Source organism: Oncorhynchus nerka, linkage group LG28, assembly GCF_034236695.1.
Source record: "Oncorhynchus nerka isolate Pitt River linkage group LG28, Oner_Uvic_2.0, whole genome shotgun sequence".
Classification (NCBI taxonomy): Eukaryota; Metazoa; Chordata; class Actinopteri; order Salmoniformes; family Salmonidae; genus Oncorhynchus; species Oncorhynchus nerka.
This window is the reverse complement of record NC_088423.1, coordinates 56,642,268-56,668,952: the sequence shown is the minus strand read 5'-3', so window position 1 is coordinate 56,668,952 and position 26,685 is coordinate 56,642,268. Positions and strand designations below refer to the sequence as shown.

General features: G+C 42.1%; 1 protein-coding gene across 1 annotated transcript in view; it reads left to right on the top strand.

The window, feature by feature from the left end:
- Positions 1-26,685, top strand: part of daam2 (dishevelled associated activator of morphogenesis 2) — a 222,304-nt gene that overhangs the window by 140,233 nt on the left and 55,386 nt on the right. Inside the window, 3 exon segments of the mRNA XM_029641047.2 lie at positions 11,454-11,548; positions 23,374-23,707; positions 24,372-24,482. Of these exon segments, the coding sequence (XP_029496907.2) occupies positions 11,454-11,548; positions 23,374-23,707; positions 24,372-24,482 (540 nt within the window).

Here is a 26,685-nt window from a genome sequence, read left to right as displayed (position 1 = left end):
TAAGAGCAATTTGAGGCCACGGAGGAAGAGTTGTATGGCATTGAAGCTCGCCTGGAGGTTTGTTAACACAGTGTCCAAAGAAGGGCCAGAAGTATACAGAATGGTGTCATCTGCGTAGAGGTGGATCAGAGACTCACCAGCAGCAAGAGCGACATCATTGATGTATACAGAGAAGAGAGTCGGTCCAAGAATTGAGCCCTGTGGCACCCCCATAGAGACTGCCAGAGACCCGGACAACAGACCCTCTGATTTAACACACTGAACTCTATCAGAGAAGTAGTTGGTGAACCAGGCAAGGCAATCATTTGAGAAACCAAGGCTGTCGAGTCTGCCGATGATGATGTGGTAATTGACAGAGTCGAAAGCCTTGGTCAGGTCAATTAATACGGCTGCACAGTATTTTTTCTTATCGATGGCGGTTAAGATATCGTTTAGGACCTTGAGCGTGGCTGAGGTGCACCCATGACCAGCTCTGAAACCAGATTGCATTGCAGAGAAGGTATGGTGGGATTCGAAATGGTAGGTAATCTGTTTGTTGACTTGGCTTTCGAAGACCATAGAGAGGCAGGGTAGGATAGCTAGAGGTCTGTAGCAGTTTGGGTCAAGAGTGTTCCCCCCTTTGAAGAGGGGGATGACCGCAGCTGCTTTCCAATCTTTGGGAATCTCAGACGACACAAAAGAGATGTTGAACAGGCTAGTAATAGGGGTGGCAACAATTTCGGCAGATCATTTTAGAATGAAAGGGTCCAGATTGTCTAGCCCGGCTGATTTGTAGGGGTCCAGATTTTGCAGCTCTTTCAGAACATCAGCTGACTGGATTTGGGAGTTGGAGAAATGGGGAAGGCTTGGGCGAGTTGCTGTGGCGAGTGCAGTGCTGTTGAACGGGGTAGGGGTAGCCAATGCTTATTGAAATTCTCAATTTTAGTGGATTTATCGGTGGTGACAGTGTTTCCTATCTTCAGTGCAGTGGGCAGCTGGGAGGAGGTGTTCTTTTTCTCCATGGACTTTACAGTATTCCAGAAAGGTTTTGAGTTTGTGTTGCAGGAAGCAAATTTCTGCTTGAAAAAGCTAGCCTTGGCATTTCTAACTGCCTGTGTATATTGGTTTCTAGCTTCCCTGAAAAGTTGCATATCACGGGGGCTGTTCGATGCTAATGCAGAACGCCATAGGATGTTTTTGTGTTGGTTAAGGGCAGTCAGGTCTGGAGAGAACCAAGGGCTATATCTGTTCCTGGTTCTAAATTTCTTGAATGGGACAGGCTTATTTAAAATGGTGAGGAAGGCATATTAAAAAAAACAGGCATCCTCTACTGACGGAATGAGTTCAATATCCTTCCAGGATACCCCGGCCAGATCGATTAGAAAGGCCTGCTCGGTGAAGTGTTTCAGGGAGCGTTTGACAGTGATGAGTGGAGGTTGTTTTTGACCCATTACGGAAGCAGGCAATGAGGCAATGATTGCTGAGATCTTGGTTGAAGACAGCAGAGGTGTATTTAGAGGGCAAGTTGGTTAGGATGATATCTATGAGGGTGCCCATGTTTACAGCTTTGGGGTGGTACCTGGTAGGTTCATTGATAATTTGTGTGAGATGAGGGCATCAAGCTTAGATTGTAGGATGGCTGGGGTGTTAAGCATGTTCCAGTTTAGGTCGCCTAGCAGCACCAGCTCTGAAGATAGATGGGGGGCAATCCGTTCACATATGGTGTCCAGAGAACAGCTGGGGGCAGAGGGTGGTCCATAGCAGGGGGCAACGGTGAGAGACTTGTTTTTAGAGAGGTGGATTTTTAAAAGTAGAAGTTCAAATTGTTTGGGTACAGACCTGGATAGTAGGACAGAACTCTGCAGGCTATCTCTGCTGTCGATTGCAACACTGCCCCCTTTGGCCATTCTATCTTGTCTGAAAATGTTAGGGATGAAGATTTCAGAATTTTTGGTGGTCTTCCTAAGCCAGGACTCAGACATGGCTAGAACATCCGGGTTGGCAGAGTGTGCTAAAGCAGTGAATAAAACAAACTTAGGGAGGAAGCTTCTAATGTTAACATGCATGAAACCAAGGCTATTACGGATACAAAAGTCATCAAAAGAGAGCGCTTTGGGAATAGGAGTGGAGCTAGGCACTGCAGGGCCTGGATTCACCTCTACATCACCAGAGGAACAGAGGAGGAGTAAGATAAGGGTACAGCTAAAAGCTATGAGAATTGGTCGTCTAGAGCTTCCGGAACAGAGAGTAAAAGGAGGTTTCTGGGGGCGATAAAATAGCTGCAAGGTATAATGTACAGACAAAGGTATGGTAGGATGTGAATACAGTAGAGGTAAACCTAGGTATTGAGTGATGATGAGAGAGATATTTTCTCTAGAAACATCATTGAAACCAGGTGATGTCATCCCATGTGTGAGTGGTGGAACTGAAAGGTTGGATAAGGTATAGTGAGCAGGGCTAGAGGCTCTACAGTGAAATAAGCCAATAACCACTAACCAGAACAGCAATGGACAAGGCATATTGACATTAAGGAGAGGCATGCTTAGTCGAGTGATCATAAGGGTCCAGTGAGTATTGAGGTTGGTTGGGGTCATGGTTGGGGTCATCTAGCCGGGCAATCAGTAGCGAGCTCGCATAGGATGGAGGTCTGTTTTTAGCCACCTCGTGCGTTTCCTTTGGTAGATTAGTGGGGCTCCGTGTGGTAGAGGGGATCAATCCAATTGGCAAAATAGATATAGTTATAGTGACCCAAGAAAAATTGTCCGATAGACCTATTCAGATAGCAGCCGATAAGACAGCTAACGATTAGCGGGCCTCAGATGGGTGTTCAGGTAACGTCATGACCTAGGGGCCCGTTGGATAACTCCCTCGGGCAGATAACGTCGGTAGTCCAGTCGTGAAGGCCCGGTGGGGCTCCGGCCTCGGCAGTAAAACCGATGCCGGATAGGTGATTGTAGCCCAGGAGTGGCTGATGGAACTCTTTAGCTGGCTAGCTCCGGAAAAATTGATGTTTGCTCCGGGATCGACGTAAGCCAATAGTCACATGGATAGCAGATAGCTAGCTGCAAGATCCAGGTGTAAATGTCCAGAGCTTGTGGTTGAAATCCGAGGATATGGAGAGAAAAATAGGTCCGGTATGTTCTGGTCTGAGTTGCGTTGTACAAAACTGGCGATACATTTTTGAGCTAAAGGATAGCTGATGACCACAAACTGTGATTAGCTGAATACTAACATTAGCCAGTAAACTGGCTAGCTTCTGGTCAGCTTCTGGTTAGCGTTTCATGGCTAAAGCACTTCATGGCTATAGTGTTTCTCCTGTTGGAACTCTTTTACAACCAAGTCGACGTCTGCTGGATTTTAAATGAACAGAATATGTTGGTTGGGTGACTAAACTACATAACGTGTTGTCGTGTGCATTTGGCGAATAGTCTGCAGACACACGACACATACAGCAGTGAACAACATTTAGTGTTTTTACACTAAAAGCTTCAGTTTACATTATTGACAAGCTATTAGCAAGTTAGACAAACCATGACATTTTCTCCCATTCTGAAGGTTAATGTAAATAGTCCAGGTGGCCATTTGATTAATTGTTCAGCAGTCTTATGGTTTAGGGGTAGAAACTTTTAAGGAGCCTTTTGGACCACTTGCGTGTGGTAGCAGAGAGAACAGTCTATGACTTAACACAGTGTAATTAATTTTTGGCCTTCCTCTGACACGTCCTGGATGGCAGGAAGCTTGGCCCCAGTGATGTACTGGACCGTACGCACTACCCTCTAAAGCGCCTTATGGTCGGAAGCCGAGCAGTTGCCATACCAGGTGGTGATGCTACCGGTCAGGATGCTCTCGATTGTGAAGCTGTAGAACTTTTGGAGGATCTGGGGACCCATGCCAAATCTTTTCAGCTTCCTGAGGGGGAAAAGGTGTTGTCGTGCCCTCGTCACGACTGTGTTGGTGTGTTTGGATCATGATAGTTCGTTGATGATGTGGACACCAAGGAACTTGAAACTCTCGACCCACTCCACTACAGCCCCATCAATGTTAATGGGTGCCTGTTTGGCCCTCCTTTTCCTTTAGTTATCGATCAGCTCCTTTGTCTTACTCACATTGAGGGAGTTGTCCTCGCACCACCTTCCCAAGTCTCTGACCTCCTCCTTATAGGCTCTCTCATTGTTGTTGGTGATCAGGCCTACCACTGTTGTCATCATCAAACTTAATTATGGTGTTGTAGTCGTGCTTGGCCATGCAGTCGTGGTTGAAGAGGGAGTACAGGAGGGGACTAAGCACGCACCCCTGAGGGGCCCCAGTGTTGAGGAGCAGCGTGGCAGATGTATTGTTGCCTACACTTACCAGCTGGGGGTGGCCTGTCAGGAAGTCCAGGATCCAGTTGCAGAGGGAGGTATTTAGTCCCAGGGTCCTTAGCTTAGTGATGAGCTTTGTGGGCACTATGGTGTTGAACGCTGAGCTGTAGTCAATGAACAGAATTCTCACATAGGTGTTCCTTTTGTGCAGGTGGGAAAGGGCAGTGTGTAGTGCGATTGTGTCATCTGTGGATCTGTTAGGGCAGTATGTGAATTGGAGTGGGTCTAGTGTTTCCGGGATGATGGTTTCCGGGATGGTGTTGATGTGAACCATGACCTGCCTTTCAAAGCACTTCATGGTTACCGATGTGAGTGGGATGGGATCAAGTCACAATTTTGCAAGTCTCAAGTCTTAACTTTCGAGTCAAGTCCCAAGTAAAGTTCCAAGTTCCAAAGCTCAGGTCATGTCACAAGTCCCTAAATTTGGGTTTCGAGTCCTCAAGTCAATGTTTAAGTGTTTTACGACCATTTCAATGCTATTTTCAATTTCATGTCAAGCTAGTTAGTTCAAGAACAGTACCTCACTTTAGCTAGCTAGCAATCATTTTATTCGTACCTCTCTTTATGGGACTTCACATGACTGACTCATGTCTAACATATCTATGGAATGCATGATTTATATTTTGATATGCAGCCTGTCAAAATAGGATTTATTTTTGGTTCTTCAGAGATGTATTTGCCAACATCTTTGTGCATATTGGTCTAGGCTATATTATTCATCACCTGAGGAAGTGGGAAAACACTAAGCTAAATTTGAATATGATCTTGTTGCTAGATAGATTAATCAATTAGCCTACATGGCTATCAGTAAATGTAATGTCCTACAAAAAATGTACAGTGCTAGGCCTAGGCTAGGCTACTTGATGTAAAACTATTCACTGCAAATGGCGTGCTACTCTGTGGGCGCAACAAAATCATAATCCATAAACTCAATATTAAGAAGTGAGAAATAAATTATATACTCATAGAAAGCTATGACCCACCTCTCTGTAACTAGAGCAACAGTAGTTGCTTTGAAAACTGTATTTTACCCGCCATTGCATTTTGAGCAACAGGTCATGTACTTGTATTTACAGTTCAAGATTTTGTTGTGTTACAGCCTGAATTTAAAATGTATTCAATTTAGATTTTTTTGTCACTGGCCTACATAAAATACCCCATAATGTCAAAGTGGAATTATGTTTTTTTGAAATGTTTACAAATTAATTAAAAATGATGAAGCTGAAATGTCTTGAGTCAATAAGTATTCAACCCCTTTGTTATGGCAAGCCTAAATAAATTCAGGAGTAAAAATGAGCTTAACAAGTCACATAATAATTTGCATGGACTTACTATTTGTGCAATAACAGTGTTTTACATGATTTTTGAATGACTAACTCATCTCTGTACCCCACACATACAATTATCTATAAGGTCCCTCAGTTGAACAGGGAATTTCAAATACAGATTCAACCACAAAAAACAGGGAGGTTTTCCAATGCCTCGCAAAGAAGGGCACCTATTAGAAAATAGAAAGACATTGAATATTCCTTTGAGCATTGTGAGGTTATTGATTAAACGTTGGATGGTGTATCAATACACCACCAATACAGTCACTACAAAGATACAGTCAACTCAGTTGCGGGAGAGGAATGAAACTGCTCAGGGATTTCACAATGAGGCCAATGGTGACTTTAAAACAGTTCTTGTGTTTAGTGACTGTGATAGGAGAATACTGAGGATGGATCAACAACATTGTAGTTACTCCACAATACTAACATAATTGACAGAGTAAAAATGAAGAAAAAAATATTCCAAAACATACATCCTGTTTGCAGCAAGACACTAAAGTAATACTGCAAACAAATGTGGCAAAGCAATACACTTTTTATCCTGAATACAAAGTGTTATGTTTGGGGGAAATCTAATAGAACACATTACTGACTACCACTCTCCATATTTCCAAGCATAGTCGTGGTTGTATCATGTTATGGGTATGCTTGTAATTGTTAAGAACTGGGGTGTTTTTCAGAATAAAAATGAAAGTGAATGTAGCTTAGCACAGGCAAAATTTGAGAGGAAAACCTACTTTACACTAGACACTGGGAGATTAATTCACCTTTCAACAGGACAATAACCTAAAACAGAAGGCCAAATCTACACTGGAGTTGCTTACCAAGAAAGACAGTGAGTGAATGTTTTTGACTTAAATCTACTTGAAAAACTATGGCAAGACCTGCAAATGGTTTGACAGAGCTTGAATAATTTATTTATGAATAATGTGAAAATGTTGCTCAATCCAGGTGTGGAAAGCTCTTAGAGACTAACCCAGAAAGACTCACAGCTGCCAAAAGTGCTTCCACAAAGTATTGATTCAGGGGTGTGAATACTTCTATAAATGAGATCAAACAGCACTTTCCTGCATTTGCCAACAGCTCTTCGCTGTGCTTCAAGCATTGCGCTGTTTGACTTCAAGCCTATCAACTCCCGAGATTAGGCTGGCAATACTATAGTGCCTATAAGAACATCCAATAGTCAAAGGTATATGAAATACAAATGGTATAGAGAGAAATAGTCCTATAATTCCTATAATAACTACAACCTAAAACGTCTTAACTGGGAATATTGAAGACTCATGTTAAAAGGAACCACCAGCTTTCATATGTTCTCATGTTCTGAGCAAGGAACTTAAACGTTAGGTTTTTTACACGGCACATATTGCACTTTTACTTTCTTCTCCAGCACTGTGTTTTTGCATTATTTAAACCAAATTGAACATGTTTCATTATTTATTTCAGACTAAATAAATAAAATATATGTATTATATGAAGTTAAAATAAGTGTTTATTGTTAATTCAGTATTGTTGTAAGTGTCATTATTAAAAATATATGTAAATCAGCTTTTTTTGGCCCTCCAATAATCGGTATCGGTATCGGCGTCAAAAAATCATATTGCAGAGCGCCAAATTCAAGTACCCTAATATGCAAATAAACAATAACATTTAAGACCGAATCGTTATTGTCTTTACCGGAGAAAAATACCAAAACTCTTATGTCATTCACGCGCTTGGAAACACTATATTCAAAATGGGAGCCACCTAGAAAAACAACAATTTCTGGCTCATTTTCCCAAAAAACAATCTGAAAATCTTTTTAAAGACTGTTAACATCTAGTGGAAGCCCTAGTAACTGCTATTGGGCAAGATTTCGCCCTAATATAACAGTGCCAGCCATTGAAATCAGTGGTAGGATTATACTTTTTTGGGGGGGCCTGCCATTTCAGTTCTGTTATACTCACAGACATTATTTTAACAGTTTTAGAAACTTTAGAGTGTTATCTATCCAAATCCACCAATATATACATATCCTAGCTTCTGGGCCTGAGTAGCAGGCAGTTTACTTTGGGCACGCTTTTCATCCAAATGTCAAAATACCGCCCCTATCCCAAAGATGTTAACAAACTATAGTTTTGGCAAGTCGGTTAGGACATCTACTTTGTGCATGTTGAAAAGTATTTTTTGGGCTTTCAATATTCCCCAGGGGCGGTTTTCTGTGTCGTACCTGGCACGAACAGCTAAAGAATGTATTTAGTTTGCAGATTTTTGCAGGCTATAGAGTGCAAACTTGTCCCGTGTCATTCAGGCTGAGGATACAGGGCCAACCAAGTAATGGCATTTGATATTTGGGCTTTCTCCATGTTACATTTTGTTGATCATTTTCCTGGCAGACATGCCCAAAGCAACAAACATTGTTTACGTGTCAGCAATTTTTACAGCTGTTTTTGTTTATTGACTCAGATAAGGAACAACTGTGTCCTACCTGAGCCTGGTACATATGGTAGATATCTGGAAATACTATTACTGAAGCGGAGGAACACACAAACAAACCCCATTTTGGTTGTATAGAAATCCCTAAGATACATGCTTTAGTGCTGTGAGAGCCCCCCATTTCTCTCCCCACTTTTCATTCACCCCCTTCATCTCTCCCTCTTCATACATTTTCTCTCCCACTGTCTGTCTTTCTGTCCTCCACCCAATGAGATTACACCGGCTCCCGAACACCATTCATAGAACACTTTCAGAGCCCTGTGCTGTACAGTTTCTCCACCTCCAAGTTGAGAATTCAATAGCCACCAAGCACCAACTCAAAATGGTAGCTAGCGCCCAGTTCTGATAAGCCACATTAAGTGTCTCTAACCTGCTGTGCAGAGAGTAGCTAACACATTGTACCTCAGAGTTCTCCTTTGGAGTTCAGAGGGTTTCTGTTGGGATTGCATGACTAGCTGGAGGTGTGGGTTGGGTTGTCTTGCGATTCTAGCGCTTCTTGTTAGAATTAGCATCTGTGTGTAATGACTGGCTAGCGCTAGTATAAAAACGTAGATGTCTGGCATCTTTCGTAGTTCTGGAGAGCTACAGGAGGTGCAGGCTCTTGTTCAAGCCGAGCACTAACAAACAGACTTCAAATAATTGTTTTTGCTTGATTGGTACAAGAGCCAGCACATACTGTAGCTTTCCAGGACCAGGTTTGGCAACCATTGCATGATAAAACCTTTGGTTTTAGGCTAGCATTTACATAGTGTCTGGCTGGCTAGATTCTAGGCTGAAATAGTGTGCTCTACTGTGGGTAAGCAGAAGGGTAAGGTACTGTGTCTGGCCACAGGTTAGCACTAGCACACAAATAACAAATGTATCTGGAAGTTAGCATTTTGGCTAGTAGCTTTGACACGGTGAACTGGCTCACTGCACAAGCAAATAGTTCCTCCTCTCTCCGAATCCTCTGTCCAACTTCCTATTGAGAATGAACATACTTATTTAGAGAAACAGGAGCCAGAGACATGACTACTTGGCAAGGGCCTTGGAACCATCTGGACAAGGCTAAGCCGGCCCGATGGATGTTATGACTGAAACATCTGTATGTTACACAGACGCACACAGAACCAGAAGTATATATGGAAGTACTTTAGTGCCAAAAAAAGGGTTAGATATTTTTCATATCTCTCAGATAGACACTTCAAAACGTACTTTTATTTACTGTTTCGCCACATTTGAATGTTATTCAATACATTTCTATGGACTAACGGTAGTAAGGCCAAATTCAATTTTTCATCAAATATTTTGTATCTATATTTTTGTGATTCTTACTGGGGTCCTAAAATTCTAAATGAAATAGTGTGCCCATCTTAAAACAATTCCATGTGTTAGTTTAGTAGAAACCCTGCCCCGGGCCCTTAGACCTTTTGGCATAGTCGTACAGCCTCTACAAACGCATTATGCCTCTTTTAACAGGAACATAGCAGGAAAAAGGAGAAGATGTGGTCTGTTTGATTTGCAGGTGCCAAAAACAGAGCCAGTCCCCCATAATGAGCTTAGATGTTGGTGAGCAATCTTTTTACACAGAGGTTTTCTGGTGTTACGGATGACTGAGAGATCTACATATACCATGGCATTGTTGAATATTCCTTTCTGATCGGCTTGAAGGGCATTTTAGAGCATGCATTATTTCTCTATAACGCGCTGTGTATTTGCACGGTAGAATTCAATGGCTATAGTTCATTTTTACAAGTTTTGTTTGAGTTGCTTTTGGTATTGGTATTGTTGAATTCAATTTTTATAATCGCAAGCTAGGACTGATGGTTTGGTTAGCTAAACTAGCAAGTCTGTTTGTTTGGTTACCACGTCAACTACTGTAGCTATCTAATAAACTTGCTACTTACTTCAGTGGATGTTGAACACATTTCTACCGGCAAATGTGTAAATGGTATAAAAGTCATAATGTCCTAAACATAGCTAAATGACGGCATTGCAAAATTTGCATAATTGGCCTTTGGCATATAATTGTGATGGACTCTGTAGGAGAGAGGTATAATGTCGTGGGAGAGACAAAAAGTGAGTAAAAAACACCCCAAATATGTTTAGAACTACAAATGAACTTTCTTCTGTCGATTCTGTTTTTTTTTTAATCACACAATTCCAACCCTCCTTTATCCGGGCTTGGGACCATCAAAATTGCCCCAAAAGAGACTATTTAATTTTTTTGTTTTTTTGTTTAAAAAAATTACATTTACATCCCACCCTGAAAGTAAGCCAGGGCGGGATCAGCCAGCGGTGGCTTCCCGCATGCGCGATTCATTTGCAGTCTGGACACGGAGGGGTGAACATATCCTGCTCTGACTGCAGCGAGAGGACTGGGCCGCCTGTGAGTGTTTTGGTACTGGGTTATGGCCCACGGCAGCACCCGCTGCTCATTGAGAAGAGTGAGAACGATATGTGCTTTCACATCAGCATCTCCAATAACACCAGAAAAGGTTGCTAGATTTGTCGCTAGTCGCTTTTTTGAAAATGTGTCGCTAGAGTGGTCTGAATACTCGCTAAATATAGCGTCAAAGTCGCCAACACTGCTAGCGCGTCATGGAACACACCTTCCACGTCATTCATTATTTTCCATAGAATGTTGATTATCCCTTACACACAGCAACAGCGCACAGCCTCCCATGTAATTAATTTCATGATAATAATGCTGAGCTCTCTTTGTACACAATCAGTCCTGGGTTCAAATACTATTCCTAAAATACCAACCACTTTCACAAACATTCAAAGCAAGTATTCAGACATCGTCCACTTGAAAATACAATTAGTGAAGCACTTCAATGTACCTGGAAATACACCTGGAAAGTATTTTAAAATACTCAAGTATACTGACTCAAATACACTCTTATACATTCAACCCAGGCATCTGAAAACGGTATTTGAAACAAGCAATGCGAAAATCCTGTCAAATATAACTTGGTAGACCACCTGGCATTCAATCAAAACATAATCACCTGGTCTGGGCTGTGCAAATTGAAAATACTCAAATACACAGGAAAAAGTATTTCAAATACCAGATACTCAAATACACATGCATTTGAACCCTGGTCTGCCCACAGTCTAGCTTGGTCGCCCCTCCCCACCCACTGAAAGTCAAACTTATTGGAGAACTCCAATGATGAACTGATTTTGTGTTCCTTATTGTGCAGTTATGATAAAGATCATTCAGACTCCCTTCAACTAAGCCAGAATCAAAGGTTCTCCTTTAAAATACCGTTATCATAATTGTTTTCTGCTGTGTCATGGAGTATGATTTGTCATTGTGCAGATGCAGACCCTGTTCGCCTTTGACGAGGAGGAGATGGAGATGAGGAACAAAGTGGTGGAGGACCTGAAAACAGCACTTCGGACTCAGCCAATGAGGTAGGGTTTTGAACCACAGCTGGCAAACATTGTCATTAACAGCTGTTCATCCTCATCTTTCACCTATCTACCTCAGGATGACCGCTCTTGTTACTCACACTCTATGGTAAAGTTAAATGGCTCCACCTCAATGTCTCTCCGTAAGAGAGCACTGTGTCACAAGGTAGGTCTATACACTTCATTACTTACAGTATATGGGATAATTTTCATCACCAGAAAAGCTTTTGCACTCTTTGTTAGACAGGGCAATTCCCCTCTCCTCTGTTTGACACATTCAGCAGCAGCTTTGAAATCTCATTGATCAACCACACAGAAACATGTGAGGAGGTATAGACAGCCCAGCCAATATTACATCTCCCACTGTCAGGAGCATGTCTGTGCCTGTTAAGTGATGTAGTGATCTGGACCAAGGTGGGGGGTGTTGAGTTTTTCCAGTGCAGCGTCAGCCTTAAGTGTGGAGTAACAGATTCCCACGAGGACCACGGTGTCTGGGTCACGTCTGGGTTTGTGTGTGTATCATGTTGAAGTGGACGGGGTGATTAGCGCTAGCTTTATTGCGCCTGACCACCTTTGGCTTGTATTCTTTCATTTTGTAGAACAAAGTAACATCACACGGAACCACAGCGCTAATACTTATGAGGATGTTAAGGAGGCAAGTATGAAAGTTATTTGTGAGCAGGATGAGGAATGCACAAATGTAGGCTAAGATTCCCTATAATACCCCATAATGACAAAGCAAAAATAGGTTTTTAGAAATGTTTGCAAATGTATAAAAATTCTAAAATGGAAATAGCACATTAACATAAGTATTCAAACCCTTTACTGAGTACTTTTGTTGAAGCACCTTTGGCAGCGATTACAGCCTCGAGTCTTCTTGGGTATGACGCTATAAGCTTGGCACACCTGTATTTGGGGAGTTTCTCCCATTCTTCTCTGCAGATCCTCTCACGCTCTGTCAGGTTGGATGGGGAGCGTTGCTGTACAGCTTTTTTCAGATCTCTCCAGAGATGTCCGATCAGGTTAAAGTCTGAGCTCTGGCTAGGCCAGTCAAGGACATTCAGAGACTTGTACCGAAGCCACTCCTGCGTTTTCTTGGCTGTGTGCTTAGGGTCATTGTCCTGTTGGAAGGTGAACCTTCGCCCCAGAGCACTCTCGAGCAGGTTTTCATCAAGGATCTCTCTGTACTTTGCTCCATTCATTTTTCCCTCGATCCTGACTAGTCTCCCAGTTCCTGCTGCTGTAAAACATCCCCACAGCATGATGCTGCCACCACCATGCTTCACCGTAGGGATGGTGCCAGGTTTTTTCCAGATGTGACGCTTGGCATTCAAGCCAAAGAGTTCAATCTTGGTTTCATCAGACCAGAGAATCTTGTTTCTCATGGTCTGAGAGTCATTTAGGTGCCTTTTGGCAAACTCCAAGCACACTGTCATGTGCCTTTTACTGAGGAGTGGCTTCTGTCTGGCCACTCTAACATAAAGACCTAATTAGTGGAGTGCAGCAGAGATGGTTGTCCTTCTGGGAAGTTCTCCCATCTCCACAGAGTACTTATAGAGCTCTGTCAGAGTGACCATTGGGTTCTTGGTCACCTCCCTGACCAAGGCCCTTCTCCCCCGATTGCTCAGTTTGGCCGGGCGGCTAGCTCTAGGTTTTTTAGTTTTTGCTCTGACATGCACTGTCAACTGTGGGACCTTATATTAACAGGTGTTTGCCTTTCCAAATCATGTCCAATCAATTGAATTTACCACAGGTGGACTCCAATCAAGTTGTAGAAACATCTCAAGGATGATCAATGGTAATAGGATGCACCTGAGCTCAATTTTGAGTCTCAAAGCAAAGGGTCTGAATACTTATTAAATAAGGTAAATATAAATAAGGTATTTCTTTTTTTTGTTTTTTTAATACGTTTGCAAAATTTTCTAAACTATTTTCAATTTGTCATTATGGGATACTGTATAGATTGATGAGCAAAATGTTTTATATAATCCATTTTAGAATAAAATAACGTAACAAAATGTGGGAAAAGTAAAGGGGTCTGAATAATTTCCCGAATGCACTGTATATTCCCATATTTCTTTCTTCCTCACTTCTCCTCTCCTCCTAGTATGTTAGTCTCTTCTCACTTTTCTAATTTGCATTTCGTTAGATGGTAATTTTTCAAATAAGAAAAATTGTGTGACTTGCTTCCGCTCTTTGAAAGTAGTTGTGTGGCATTGGATAGGATAGCATGAACATGTGAAAGTTGGTTTGGTGTCTCTAGTTTGAACTGTTCAATAGTTATTTTATGCAAATGTGAGGAACATTTATATACTTAACATTAAGAACACCTGCTCGTTCCATGACAGAGACTGAACAGGTGAATCCAAGTGAAATCCAGGTGAAATCCAGGGTCAAAGTTGGTTTGGTGTCTCTAGCTTAGACGGTTAAAGAGTTACTGTTGGTGGGTTATTTTATACACATTTATGCACATGTGTATACAGTGCCTTCAGAAAGTATTCATACCCCTTGACTTATTCCAAATTTGGTTTTTACAACTTGAATTCAAAATGGATTCAATTGAATCCACACACAATTGAATTTAATTGAATTCTTACACACCCATAATGACAAAGTGAAAACACCTGGATTGTGCAACATTTACCCATTATTCTTTTCAAAATTCTTCAAGCTCTGTCAAATTGTTGTTGATCATTGCTAGACAACCATTTTCAGGTCTTGTCATAGATTTTCAAGTACATTTAATTCAAATCTGCCTCTCATGAGCATTCATTGTCTTCTTGGTAAGCAAGTCCAGTGTAGATTTGGCCTTGTGTTTTAGGTTATTGTCCTGCTGAAAGGTGAATTCATCTCCCAGTGTCGAGTGTAAAGCAGACTAAACAAGGTTTTCCTCTCAGATTTTTCCTGTACTTAGCTCCATTACGTTGATTTTTTATCCTAAAAAACTCCCCAGTCCTTAACGATTACAAGCATACCCATAACATGATACATCCATGACTATGTGTTTTATTGGATTTCCCCCAAACATAACACTTTGTATTCAGGACAAAAAGTGAATAGCTTTGCCACATTTTTTACAGTATTACTTTAGTGCCTTCTTGCAAAAATGGATGCATGTTTTGGAATATTTGTATTTTGTACAGGCTTCCTTTTCACTCTGTCAATTAGGTTCACCTGACTTAGAATTCATCACAATCAAATGTCGACCGCATTATCTACCAAGGGAATTCTCTTCGATTATAATCACAGCCCCCCCCCAAGCAGACACATCGATGGCCCTGAACGACCTTTATTTGACTCTATGTAAACTGGAAACCACATATCCTGAGGCTGCATTCATTGTAGCTGGGGATTTTAACAAGGCTAATCTGAAAACAAGACTCCCTAAATTGTATCAGCATATATATTGTGCTACCAGGGCTGGTAAAACCCTGGATCATTGTTATTCTAACTTCTGCGACGCATATAAGGCTCTCCCCCGCCCTCCTTTCGGAATAGCTGACCAAGACTCCATTTTGTTGCTTCCAGCGTACAGACAAACTAAAACAAGAAGCTCCCGCGCTCAGGTCTATTCACCGCTGGTCCGACCAATCTGATTCCACGCTTCAAGACTGCTTCGATTTATTTTTGATTTTTATTTCACCTTTATTTAACCAGGTAGGCAAGTTGAGAACAAGTTCTCATTTACAATTGCGACCTGGCCAAGATAAAGCAAAGCAGTTCGACACATACAACGACACAGAGTTACACATGGAGTAAAACAAACATACAGTCAATAATACAGTATAAACAAGTCTATATACGATGTGAGCAAGTGAGGTGAGATAAGGGAGGTAAAGGCAAAAAAAGGCCATGGTGGCAAAGTAAATACAATATAGCAAGTAAAATCGATCACGTGGATTGGGATATGTTCCGCATTGCATCCAACAACAACATTGACGAATAGCAAGTGCATCTGCGATGTCGTACCCACAGCAACTATTAAACATTCCCAAACCAGAAACCGTGGATTGATGGCAGCATTCGCGCAAAACTGAAAATGCGAACCACTGCTTTTAACCAGGGCAAGGTGACCGGAAACATGACCAAATACAAACAGTGTAGCTATTCCCTCCTCAAGGCAATCAAACAAGCTAAGTGTCAGTATAGAGACAAAGTAGAGTCGGGAATTCAACGGCTCAGACACAAGAGGCAGGGTCTACAGTCAATCACGGATTACAAATCGAAAACCAGCCCCGTCGAAGACCAGGATGTCTTGCTCCCAGACAGACTAAATAACGTTTTTGCTCGCTTTGAGGACAATACAGTGGGCTCTCCTTCACTGCAGCCGACGTGAGTAAAACATTTAAACGTGTTAACCCTCGCAAGGCTGCAGGCCCAGACGGCATCCCCAGCCGTGTCCTCAGAGCATGCGCAGACCAGCTGGCTGGTGTGTTTACAAACATATTCAATCAATCTTTATCCCAGTCTGCTGTTCCCACATTCTTCAAGAGGTCCACCATTGTTCCTGTTCCCAAGAAAGCTAAGGTAACTGAGCTTCATCATGAAGTGCTTTGAGAGACAATTCAAGGACCATATCACCTCCACCCTACCTGACACCCTAGACTCACTCCAATTTTCTTACCGCCCCAATAGGTCCACAGACGAAGCATTTAACACCATAGTACCCTCCAAACTCGTCATCAAGCTCGAGACCCTGGGTCTCGACCTACCCTGTGCAACTGGGTACTGGAGGAGGTGAGGGCCCTCGGAGTGTGGTGTCAGGAAAATAACCTCACACTCAACATCAACAAAATTTAGGAGATGATTGTGGACTTCATTAAACAGCAGAGGGAGCACCCTCCTATCCACATCGATGGGACAGTAGTGGAGAGGGTAGTAAGTTTTAAGTTCCTCGGCGTACACATCACGGACAAACTGAATTGGTCCACCCACACAGACAGCGTTGTGAAGAAGGCGCAACAGCGCCTCTTCAACCTCAGGAGGCTGAAGAAATTTGGCTTGTCACCAAAAGCAGTCACAAACTTTTACAGATGCACAATCGAGAGCATCCTGTCGGGCTGTATCACCGCCTGGTACGGCAACTGCTCCGCCCATAACCGTAAGGCTCTCCAGAGGGTAGTGAGTTCTTCACAACGCATCACCGGGGGCAAACTACCTGCCCTCCAGGACACCCACACCACCCGATGTAACAGGAAGGCCATAAAGATCATCAAGGACAACAACCACCCGAGCAACTGCATGTTCACCCTGCTATCATCCAGAAGGCGAGGTCAGTATAGATGCATCAAAGCAGGGTCCGAGAGACTGAAAAACAGCTTCTATCTCAAGGCCATCAGACTGTTAAACAGCCACCACTAACATTGAGTGGCTGCTGCCAACATACTGACTCAACTCCAGCCACTTTAATAATGGAAATTGATGTAAAAATGTATCACTAGCTGGCAGTCTCTATGGGGGTGCCACAGGGTTCAATTCTCTGGCTCTTTTCTCTGTATATATCAATGATGTCACTCTTGCTGCTGGTGATTCTTTGATCCACCTCTACGCAGACGACACCATTCTGTATTCATCTAGCCGCTCTTTGGACACTGGTAACAAACCTCCAAACGAGCTTCAATGCCATACATCACTCCATGCTCTTCAACCGATTGCTGAGCGCACCCTCCCACCCGACTTGCTTCACTACTCTGGACGGTTTTGACTTAGAATATGTGGACAACTACAAACACCTAGGTGTCTGGTTAGACTGTAAACTCTCCTTCCAGGCTCACATTAAGCAACTCCAATCCAAAATTAAATCTAGAATCTGCTTCCTATTACGCAACAAAGCCTCCTTCACTCATGCTGCCAAACTTACCCTCGTAAAACTGACTATCCTACCGATCCTTGACTTCGGCAATGTCATTTACAAAATAACCACCAACACTCTACTCAGCAAACTGGATGTAGTCTATCACAGTGCCATCCGTTTTATCAGCAAAGCCCCATATATTACCCACCATGGTGACCTGAATGCTCTCGTTGGCTGGCCCTCACTACATATCCGTCGCCAAACCCACGGGCTCCAGGTCGTCTATAAGTCTTTGCTAGGTAAAGCCCTGCCTTATCTCAGTTCACTGGTCACCATAGCAGCACCCACCCGTAGCACGCGCTCCAGCAGGTATATTGCACTGGTCATCCCCAAAGCCAACACTTACTTTGGCCGCCTTTCCTTCCAGTTCTCTGCTGCCAATGACTGGAACGAATTGCAAAAATCTCTGAAGTTGGAGATTTGTATCTCCCTCTCTAACTTTAAGCGTCAGCTGTCTGAGCAGCTTACCGATCACTGTACCTGTACACAGCAAATCTGTAAAAAGCACACCCAACTACCTCATCCCCATATTATTACTTACCCTCTTGCTCTTTTGCACCCCAGTATCTATACTTGCACATCATCATCTGCAATCCAATATAAATGCTAAATTGTAATTATATTCGCCTCTAGGACCTATTTATTGCCTTCCTCCCTACTCTTCTACATTTGCACACACTGTACATAGATTTGTCTATTTTTCTTTTGTGTTATTGACTGTACGTTTGTTTATGTGTAACTCCGTGTTGTTGTTTTTTGTTGCACTGCTTTGCTTTATCTTGGCCAGGTCACAGTTTTAAATAAGAACTTGTTCTCAACTGCCCTACCTGGTTAAATAAAGGTGAAATAAAAAAGAAAGAGCAAGCTACATGACATTTAGTATGATGTCACCCAGGTGTCCCTCACGATTTGCCCAAATGTACCCAAGTGGCTGAATTGGTAAATTGATACGTTTTCAAGAACATAACTACAGAAAACGTATAGAAAAGCTATGCTAATAAAAAATACAAGTTTACACACTCCCAGGAATGTCATGCACGATAGTTCATTTTATGTAGGGAAGCTAATGATCCAACAGGAGATGCAACAAGAATGCTGATCTAATGTCTCCAAACACAGAAGTGGAATATTTAAGATAAGGGCCAAGTTAGTAGCTAACACTGATCTAATGTCATAAGTGAACACACCACAAACAAAAAAATAAATAACACACTATTTACAATTACAGTATTTAGAACACCGTCTACACAAGTTTGTGCTGCTGGTCCCATGTTCTAAGTCTCTTTCTGCTGTAAAGCACTTACCATCATCGACTTGTAGACTGGCTGGGTATTCACACCTCTAGATGGTCGGGCGGGAGTTTGTTGTGGAGCCAGAGAGAGCAGCAGTCAGACTAAGTGGGGGATGGAGGACTTGAATGTGGTCTCTTTGAAGTCAGTCTTTACCACTATTGCAGATTTTTTTTTTTATCCGTAAGAACTCAAGTTTATTACTTATTTTATTGAACCTTTTATTTTAGCAAAACATCAAATAAACAACACATCTATAAACATATATTATGTAGAGTAGGAGGAACACTATTCTTTTAATTTTTTAAAAATTAACCTTTGTTTAACAAGGCAAGTCAGTATAAATTCTTATTTACAATGCCGCCTACCCCGGCCAAACCCGGAAGACGCTGGGCCAATTGTGCGCAGCCTGGATTCGAACCAGTTACTGCAGTGTGTTAGACCACTGCGCCAGTCGGGAGCCCAATGTATATTATATGTTGACTTTGACATGTTGCGGCTTTCGAGTGCCTTGTTTGCTATTCATACACATATTTCATAATTAATTGTATATATATATATATATATATATATACACACTGTACAGTGCCTTGCAAAAGTATTCATCCCCCCTTGGCATTTTTCCTATTTTGTTGCATTACAACCTGTAGTGTAAATTGTTTTTTATTTGGATTTCATGTAATAGACATAGACAAAATAGTCCAAATTGGTGAAGTGAAATGAAAAAAATTACTTGTTTAAAGAAATTTTAAAAAATTAAACGGAAACCCCTTTGCTATGAAGCCCCTAAATAAGATCTGGTGCAACCAATTACCTTCAGAAGTCACATAATTAGTTAAAGTCCACTTGTGTGCAATCTGTGTCACATGATCTGTCACATGACCTCAGTATAAACTACCATTCAAAAGTTTGGGACCACTTAGAAATGTCCTAAGTGGTCCCAAACTTTTGAATGGTAGTGTATCACATGATCTATGATCTGGCTCTAACCAGAATAGAAAGAGGAGTGGGAGGCCCCGGTGCACAACTGAGCAAGAGGACAAGTACATTAGAGTGTCTAGTTTGAGAAACAAATGCCTCACAAGTCCTTAACTGGCAGCTTCATTAAATAGTACCAGCATAACACCAGTCTCAACGTCAACAGTGAAGAGGCGACTCCATGATGCTGGCCTTTTCGACAGAGTTGCAAAGAAAAAGCCATGTCTCAGACTTGCCCATAAAAATAAAATATTAAGATGGGCAAAAGAACACAGACACTGGACAAAGGAACTCTGTCTTTAATCAGAATGACAGTTTTCAGCTGTGCTAATATAATTGCAAAAGGGTTTTCTAATAATCAATTAGCATATTAAAATGATAAACTTGGATTCGCTAACACAACGTACCATTGGAACACAATATTGATGTTTGCTGATAATGGGCCCCTGTACACCTATGTAGATATTCCAAAGAACATAATTCACAACATTAACGATGTCTACACTGTATTTCTGATCAATTTGGTGTTATTTTAATGGACTTTCAAAGACAAGGACATTTCTAAGTGATCACAAACTTTTGAATGGTAGTTTATGGAAAAAATGTTTTATACATTTGCAAACATTTCTAAAAAACAGTTTTTGCTTTGTCATTATGGGGTATTGTGTGTCGATTTATGAGGGGAAAAACTATTTAAGCAGTTTTAGAATAAAACTGTAACGTAGCAAGATGTGGAAAAGTCAAGGGGTCTGAATACTTTCCGAATGCACTGTACCTCAACTGATATACCATCCAGCCCTGGAGTTTTCCCGGACTTGAAGGCTTTAATTGCGTCTAGAAGTCCCTCTTTAATTAGGCCTTCACATGAGTCTGACTGAGCTGTTTAATTTTACACTATTAATAGAAAACAAATCCTTAAAATGAACTTCAGTTAGTAGAGATGGAGAAGACAAATGAAAACATTTGCTTCCTTTTTCAAAATATTGTTTATTGAATCATGGATGACTGGCATTTGTAACAAGTTTCTGTAAATTATTTCTGCATATTCTTTCCAGTTTGCTTACATATTCCATCCAGTTCACTTTATTTTGTATGATATATTACACTTGATCTTTCTTGAATAAGTTCCTCCATTTTTTATTCTGTGCCTCTTTTACAGTTTTTATTGCTTTGTAACTGTACTGTTAGTTCCTCTATTTCCTTTGTTAAGATGAACTCTTTTGACCTAAAAGAGGAGAGAAAGGAGAGGGAATGAAAAGGAGGAGAGAGAAAAAAAAATGAGGGAATGAGAACATTTGTGAATGGTTGGATGACGTTGGTATGTGGAGGGGGGACTGTTTTCACTGTTGAGAATTAGGCATCGTTGGATGTCCTTTATAAGGAGCAGGAATTCATGGAGCGCAAAGAGTATGTGTGTGTGTGTGTGCGTGCGCCTGTGTGTGTACGTGTATATGCATGCTTGTCTGCGTATATGCTGTTGTGTGTGACAGAGCACAGCTGTGAGTAGCCACGTGTGACACCAAAACACCCACCTTCGTAATAACATCTGCCAACATTGAGCTGGCGATGTTACACCTTTAGGTAGCGAGATCAACTTCAATTTTCAATGTGACAAAGAGTAATGTTAGTGCTGAAACGAGAAGCACTTTGCATGTCAAGGGAGTCTGTTTTACCTGTGTGTGTGCGTGCGCACGTCTTTGTGAATGTGCTGTATGCGCACTCGGCCTTTGCAGTGTGTGCACCCCCCTCCCGGTCTTGGTCTTGACTCTGACTCAATTTGCACTGGTCTTGGTCTTGAATCAGTCTCTCTTTAGATGGTCTCGAACCCAACACTGGTGTACAATATTTATGACCTTGCCCATGTGTTCCTGGGGATCTGAGGGTTGCCAGTGCATTGCCAGGTGAACCGTGTGCGCTCTCGAAATCTGGGATTGAGTTAGCGGGAGGGTAGCCTGGCTTCAGATGTATAGGATAATAATGGTGTGATTTATGCGCTTTGAAGGATGAGGTGTGTTTTTTCCACTCCAGCTCTTGCCAAGAAAGCAGTGGGAGGGGATGGAACTTGGACTCAGCTCGTCTGACAGTGTCAAAACAATCTGTTACAATGACTGACTGTAAATCTCCCTCTGCTTCTTTTTTCTTCTTTCTCTCTCTCTCTTAATATTGCTGACTCTCTTGCTCTGTCTGTTTGATGTTTTTTACATTTTCTTAATTCTTCTTTCAGTGATTTATAAATATGACTTACCCCCTCACTCTCTTTCTCTTTCACTTTCTCCCTCTCTTTGTCTGTCTGAACAGAAACAGACTTACGTTTATTATGAACTCTATCGATTTACATGATTTATGAACTTGATCAGGGAAAGAATCTGTGTGATGGGAACATCAAAATGGCCGACTTGATGTGTATTGTAGGTGATCAGATAGGCTTGCAGTTCTGCAAGAGGAAGGGGTTAATGAGGTGATTGACCCTTCATTAGCCCTGTTAATAAAGTATGTCATTAGGAAAGTTCTAAGATGAATGTGGGTGGTATGAGTTTTATGGTTTACAGTTTCATGGGGGATCCCTTACTACAGCTGGTTAATGGGGGTAGGTAGCGTAGCGAGGGGTGCCTTTGTGTATCTATACTGAACAAAAATATAAGCACAACGTGTAAGGTGTTGGTTTCATGAGCTGAAATAAAAAATCCCAGAAATGTTCCATACAAACAAAAATCTTATTTTTGGTCAGTTCGTTTCTCCTTTTCCAAGGTAATCTATCCACCTGACAGGTGTGGCATATCAAGAAGCTGATTAAACAGCATTATCATTAAACAGGTGGACCTTTTGCTGAGGACAATAAAAGGCCACTCTAAAATGTGCAGTTTTGTCACACAACACAATGCTACAGATGTTTTGAGGGAGCGTGCAATTGGCATGCTGACTGCAAGAATGTCCACCAGAGCTGGTGCAAGATAATTGAATGTTAATATCTCTACCATAAGCCGCCTCCAACGTCGTTTTAGAGAATTTGTCAGTAGGTCCAACTGCAGACCATGTGTAACCACGCCAGCCTGGACCTCCACATCTGGCTTCTTCACCTGCGGGATCGTCTGAGACCAGCCACCCGGACAACTGATGAAACTGAAAAGTATTTATGTCTGTAATAAGCCCTTTTTGTGGGGGGAAAACTTATTCTGATTGGCTGAGCCTGGCTCCCCAGTGAGTGGGACTATGCCCTCGCAGGCCCCCACCCATGTGAAATCCAAGGATTAGGGCCTGAGGAATTAATTTTAATTGTCTGATTTCCTTATGAACTGTAACTCAGTAAAATCTTTGAAATTGTTGCATTTATATTTTTGTTCAGTATATGTTCAGTGTTCAGTTCCTCGACCACTGACCCTTTGGTTTACCTGTGTTTCAATTCAGTACAGTTCAGTAAATCTGATGTGCATGATACGTTTTACGCTTGGTACTACTTTTTACCCATTTTACTACACCTTTTAAACTCTTGTTATCCTAAAGCCTCAAACACACAACTTAGGCCAGACATTTTGGGTTTCAGTTAAACACGGAGATATTTGTCAAGGTGAATGAGATTTCATAAAAGTCAACTTAACCGCCCATGTGTGATGCAGGCCATAGTTTCCAGGGTTTGTTTAATATTTGTCTTCCATTGTTCACCTTTTAACCTTTTTTGACTGACACATCCTCACCCCTCCACCTCCCAGGTTTGTGACGCGCTTCATTGAGCTCGAGGGCCTCACCTGCCTGCTCAATTTCCTGCGGAGCATGGACTACGAGACGTCGGAGAGCCGCGTGCACACCTCGGTCATCGGCTGCATCAAGGCCCTGATGAACAACTCGCAGGGTCGAGCTCACGTGCTGGCCCACCCGCAGAGCATCAATACCATCTCCCAGAGCTTGCGGCAGGACAACGTCAAGACCAAAGTGGCCGTGCTGGAGATCCTGGGCGCAGTGTGCCTGGTGCCCGATGGCCACAAGAAGGTGCTGCAGGCGATGGCCCACTACCAGAAGTATGCCGCCGAGAGGACCCGCTTCCAGGTATAGTCCACCAAGTGCTAGAGTACTCCTGAAGCTTATCAGAAGTAAATGACACACACTTTTTAGGTCATCCCCAAGAGTTAATATGTATTTTTAACCATGTTTAGAAGAGTTGCAAGGAAATTGTCCCTGTAATCCAGGGGTGGGCAAACTTCTTGGCCCAAGGGCCACATCAGGACAGATAGTGTAAATTTTTTAAGGGCTGATTTGGTCATAAAAAGGGCAGTTATTTTATTTCAATTGGACCTTAAAACCATTTAATTTAACATTTAACATTTAATTGACCGGTGGGACCGATTGGCTGTAGTTTACCCACCACTGCAATTCTTGCAGATCAATTTAGTTGTTTATTTATTTATTTTATTTAACCTTTATTTAACTAGTCTAGTTAGTTAAGAACAAATTCTTATTTACAATGAAGGCCTACTCTGGCAAACCCGGACGACGCTGAGCCAATTGTGCGACTCCCAATCACGGCCGGTTGTTATACAGCCGGGAATTGAACCCGGGTCTGTAGTGACGTCTCTAGCAGTGAGAAGCTGTGCCTTAGACCGCTGCACCACTCGGGAGCCCTGAGTTGTGTATGTATTGTAATGAATATAACTGAATAATTGTCCATTCAACCCATGCACCTAACTGAGAACTGTCCCTGTAACCCATGCAGACGTTACTGAATGAGCTAGACAGAAGTACGGGGCGCTACAGAGACGAGGTCAACCTGAAGACAGCCATCATGTCCTTTATCAATGCTGTGCTCAATGCCGGGGCTGGGGAGGTCAGTCATGATTGCCATGTTACTCTTTAACCCCCCTGTCACACCCACAGCTAGGTCTGCTTTCTATTGGATGATTCATGGCAGAAAGATTTAAACAGTGCTACCAAGATATCATTCAATAATTTGACTGCATACACCCTTAGAAATACATTAGATTTGAGTGATAGAGGCTACGTCATTGTTCATGATTGAATTTGGGATGACCTTGGTCCCTTGTCAAACAATCAGAATATGTCAAGAATACATCTTAAAGAGGGAGTCTGGAGTAGGGGAAATGTCGTCACTGGCTGCCCCACTGTTTTATTTTTTGGTTGGCAGGTTGAGGAGTGTAATTTAGTAAAAAAAATGTATTAACATGATAAATTAAATTGCAGTACATATTGTGCTCTTCTATCGTGTGTGCAATGATGTCCAAGCGGGGAAAAAAACAGTGTTTGCAGTAACTTCTTGTTGTTCAAATATTGCAAATGGACATGACTGTTTCATCATTAAGGATTCCAGCTGTACAGTGCCTTCGGAATGTATTCAGGCCCCTTGGCATTTTCCACATTTTGCTACGTTACAGCGTTATTCTAAAACGGATTAAATAAAAACAAAATGCTCAGCAATCTACACACAATACCCCATAGTGACTAAGCGAAAACAGGCTTTTTGACATTTTTGCAAATGTATAAAAACGTTATGTACAGAAATACCTTATATACATAAGTATTCAGACCCTTTGCTATGAGACTCGAAATTGAGCCCAACTGCATCCATTAATCATCCTTGAGATGTTTCTGCAACTTCATTGGAGTTCACCTGTGGTAAATTCAATTGATTGGACATGATTTGGAAAGGCACAAACAAACCTGTCTATTCAAGGTCCCACAGTTGACAGTGCATGTCAGAGCAAAAACTAAGCCATGAGAGCGAAGGAATTGTCTGTAGAGCTCCGAGACAGGATTCTGTCGAGGCACAGATCTGGGGAAGTGTACCAAAACATTTCTGCAGCATTGAAGGTGCCCAAGGATACAGTGGCCTCCATCATTCTTAAATAGAAGAAGTTTGGACCCACCAACTCTTCCTAAAGCTGGCTGCCCGGCCAAACTGAGCAAGAAGGGTCTTGGTCAGGGAGGTGACCAAGAACCCAATGGTCACTCTGACAGAGCTCTATAATTACTCTGTGGAGATGGGATAACCTTCCAGAAGGACAACCAGCTCTGCAGCACTCCACCAATCAGGCCTTTATGGTAGAGTGTGGTAGAGTGTATGGTAGAGTGGTAGAAGCCACTCCTCAGTAAACGTTATTTTACCTTTATTTTAACTAGGCAAGTCAGTTAAAAACAAATTCTTATTTTCAATGACGGCCCAGGAACAGTGGGTTAACTGCCTTGTTCAGGGGCAGAACGACAGATTTGGTTACTAGTCCAATGCTCTAACCACTAGGCTACCTGCTGCCCACGGCCAAAAGGCTCTCTGTCCATGTGAAACAAGATGAAACCAAGATGGAACTATTTTGCCTGAATGCCAAGTGTCACATCTGGAGGAAACCTGGCACCATCCCTACGGTGATGCATGGTGGTGGCAGCATCATGCTGTGGGGAGGTTTTTCAGCAGCATGGACTGAGACACTAGTCAGTATTGAGGCAAAGATGAACAGAGCAAAGTACAGAGAGATCCTTGATGAAAACCCGCTCTAGAGTGCTCCGGCCCACAGACTGGAGCGAAGGTTCACCTTGCAACAGGACAACAACCCTACGCACACATCCAAGACAACACAGAATTGGCTTCGGGACAGTTCTCTTAATGTCCTTGAGTGGCCCAGCCAGAGCCCGGACTTGAAACCAATCGAACATCTCTTGAGAGTCCTGAAATTGTTGTGTCGCAACGCTCCCCATCCAACCTGACCTTGAGAGGATCTGCAGAGAAGAATGAGAGAAACTCCCCAAATACAGGTGTGCCAAGATTGTAGCATCATACCCAAGAAGACTTGAGGCTGTAATCACTGCCAAAGGTGCTTCTACAAAGTATTGAGTAAAGGGTCTGAATACTTTTGTAAATGTGATATTTCCATTTTTATTTTTAACCTGTTTTTGCTTTGTCATTATGGGGTATTGTGTGTAGATTGGCATTATGGGGTATTGTGTGTAGATTGAAGAGGGACAACATTTTTTTTTTTAGAATAAGGCTGTAAAGAAAAAAAATGTGGAAAAAGTCAAGG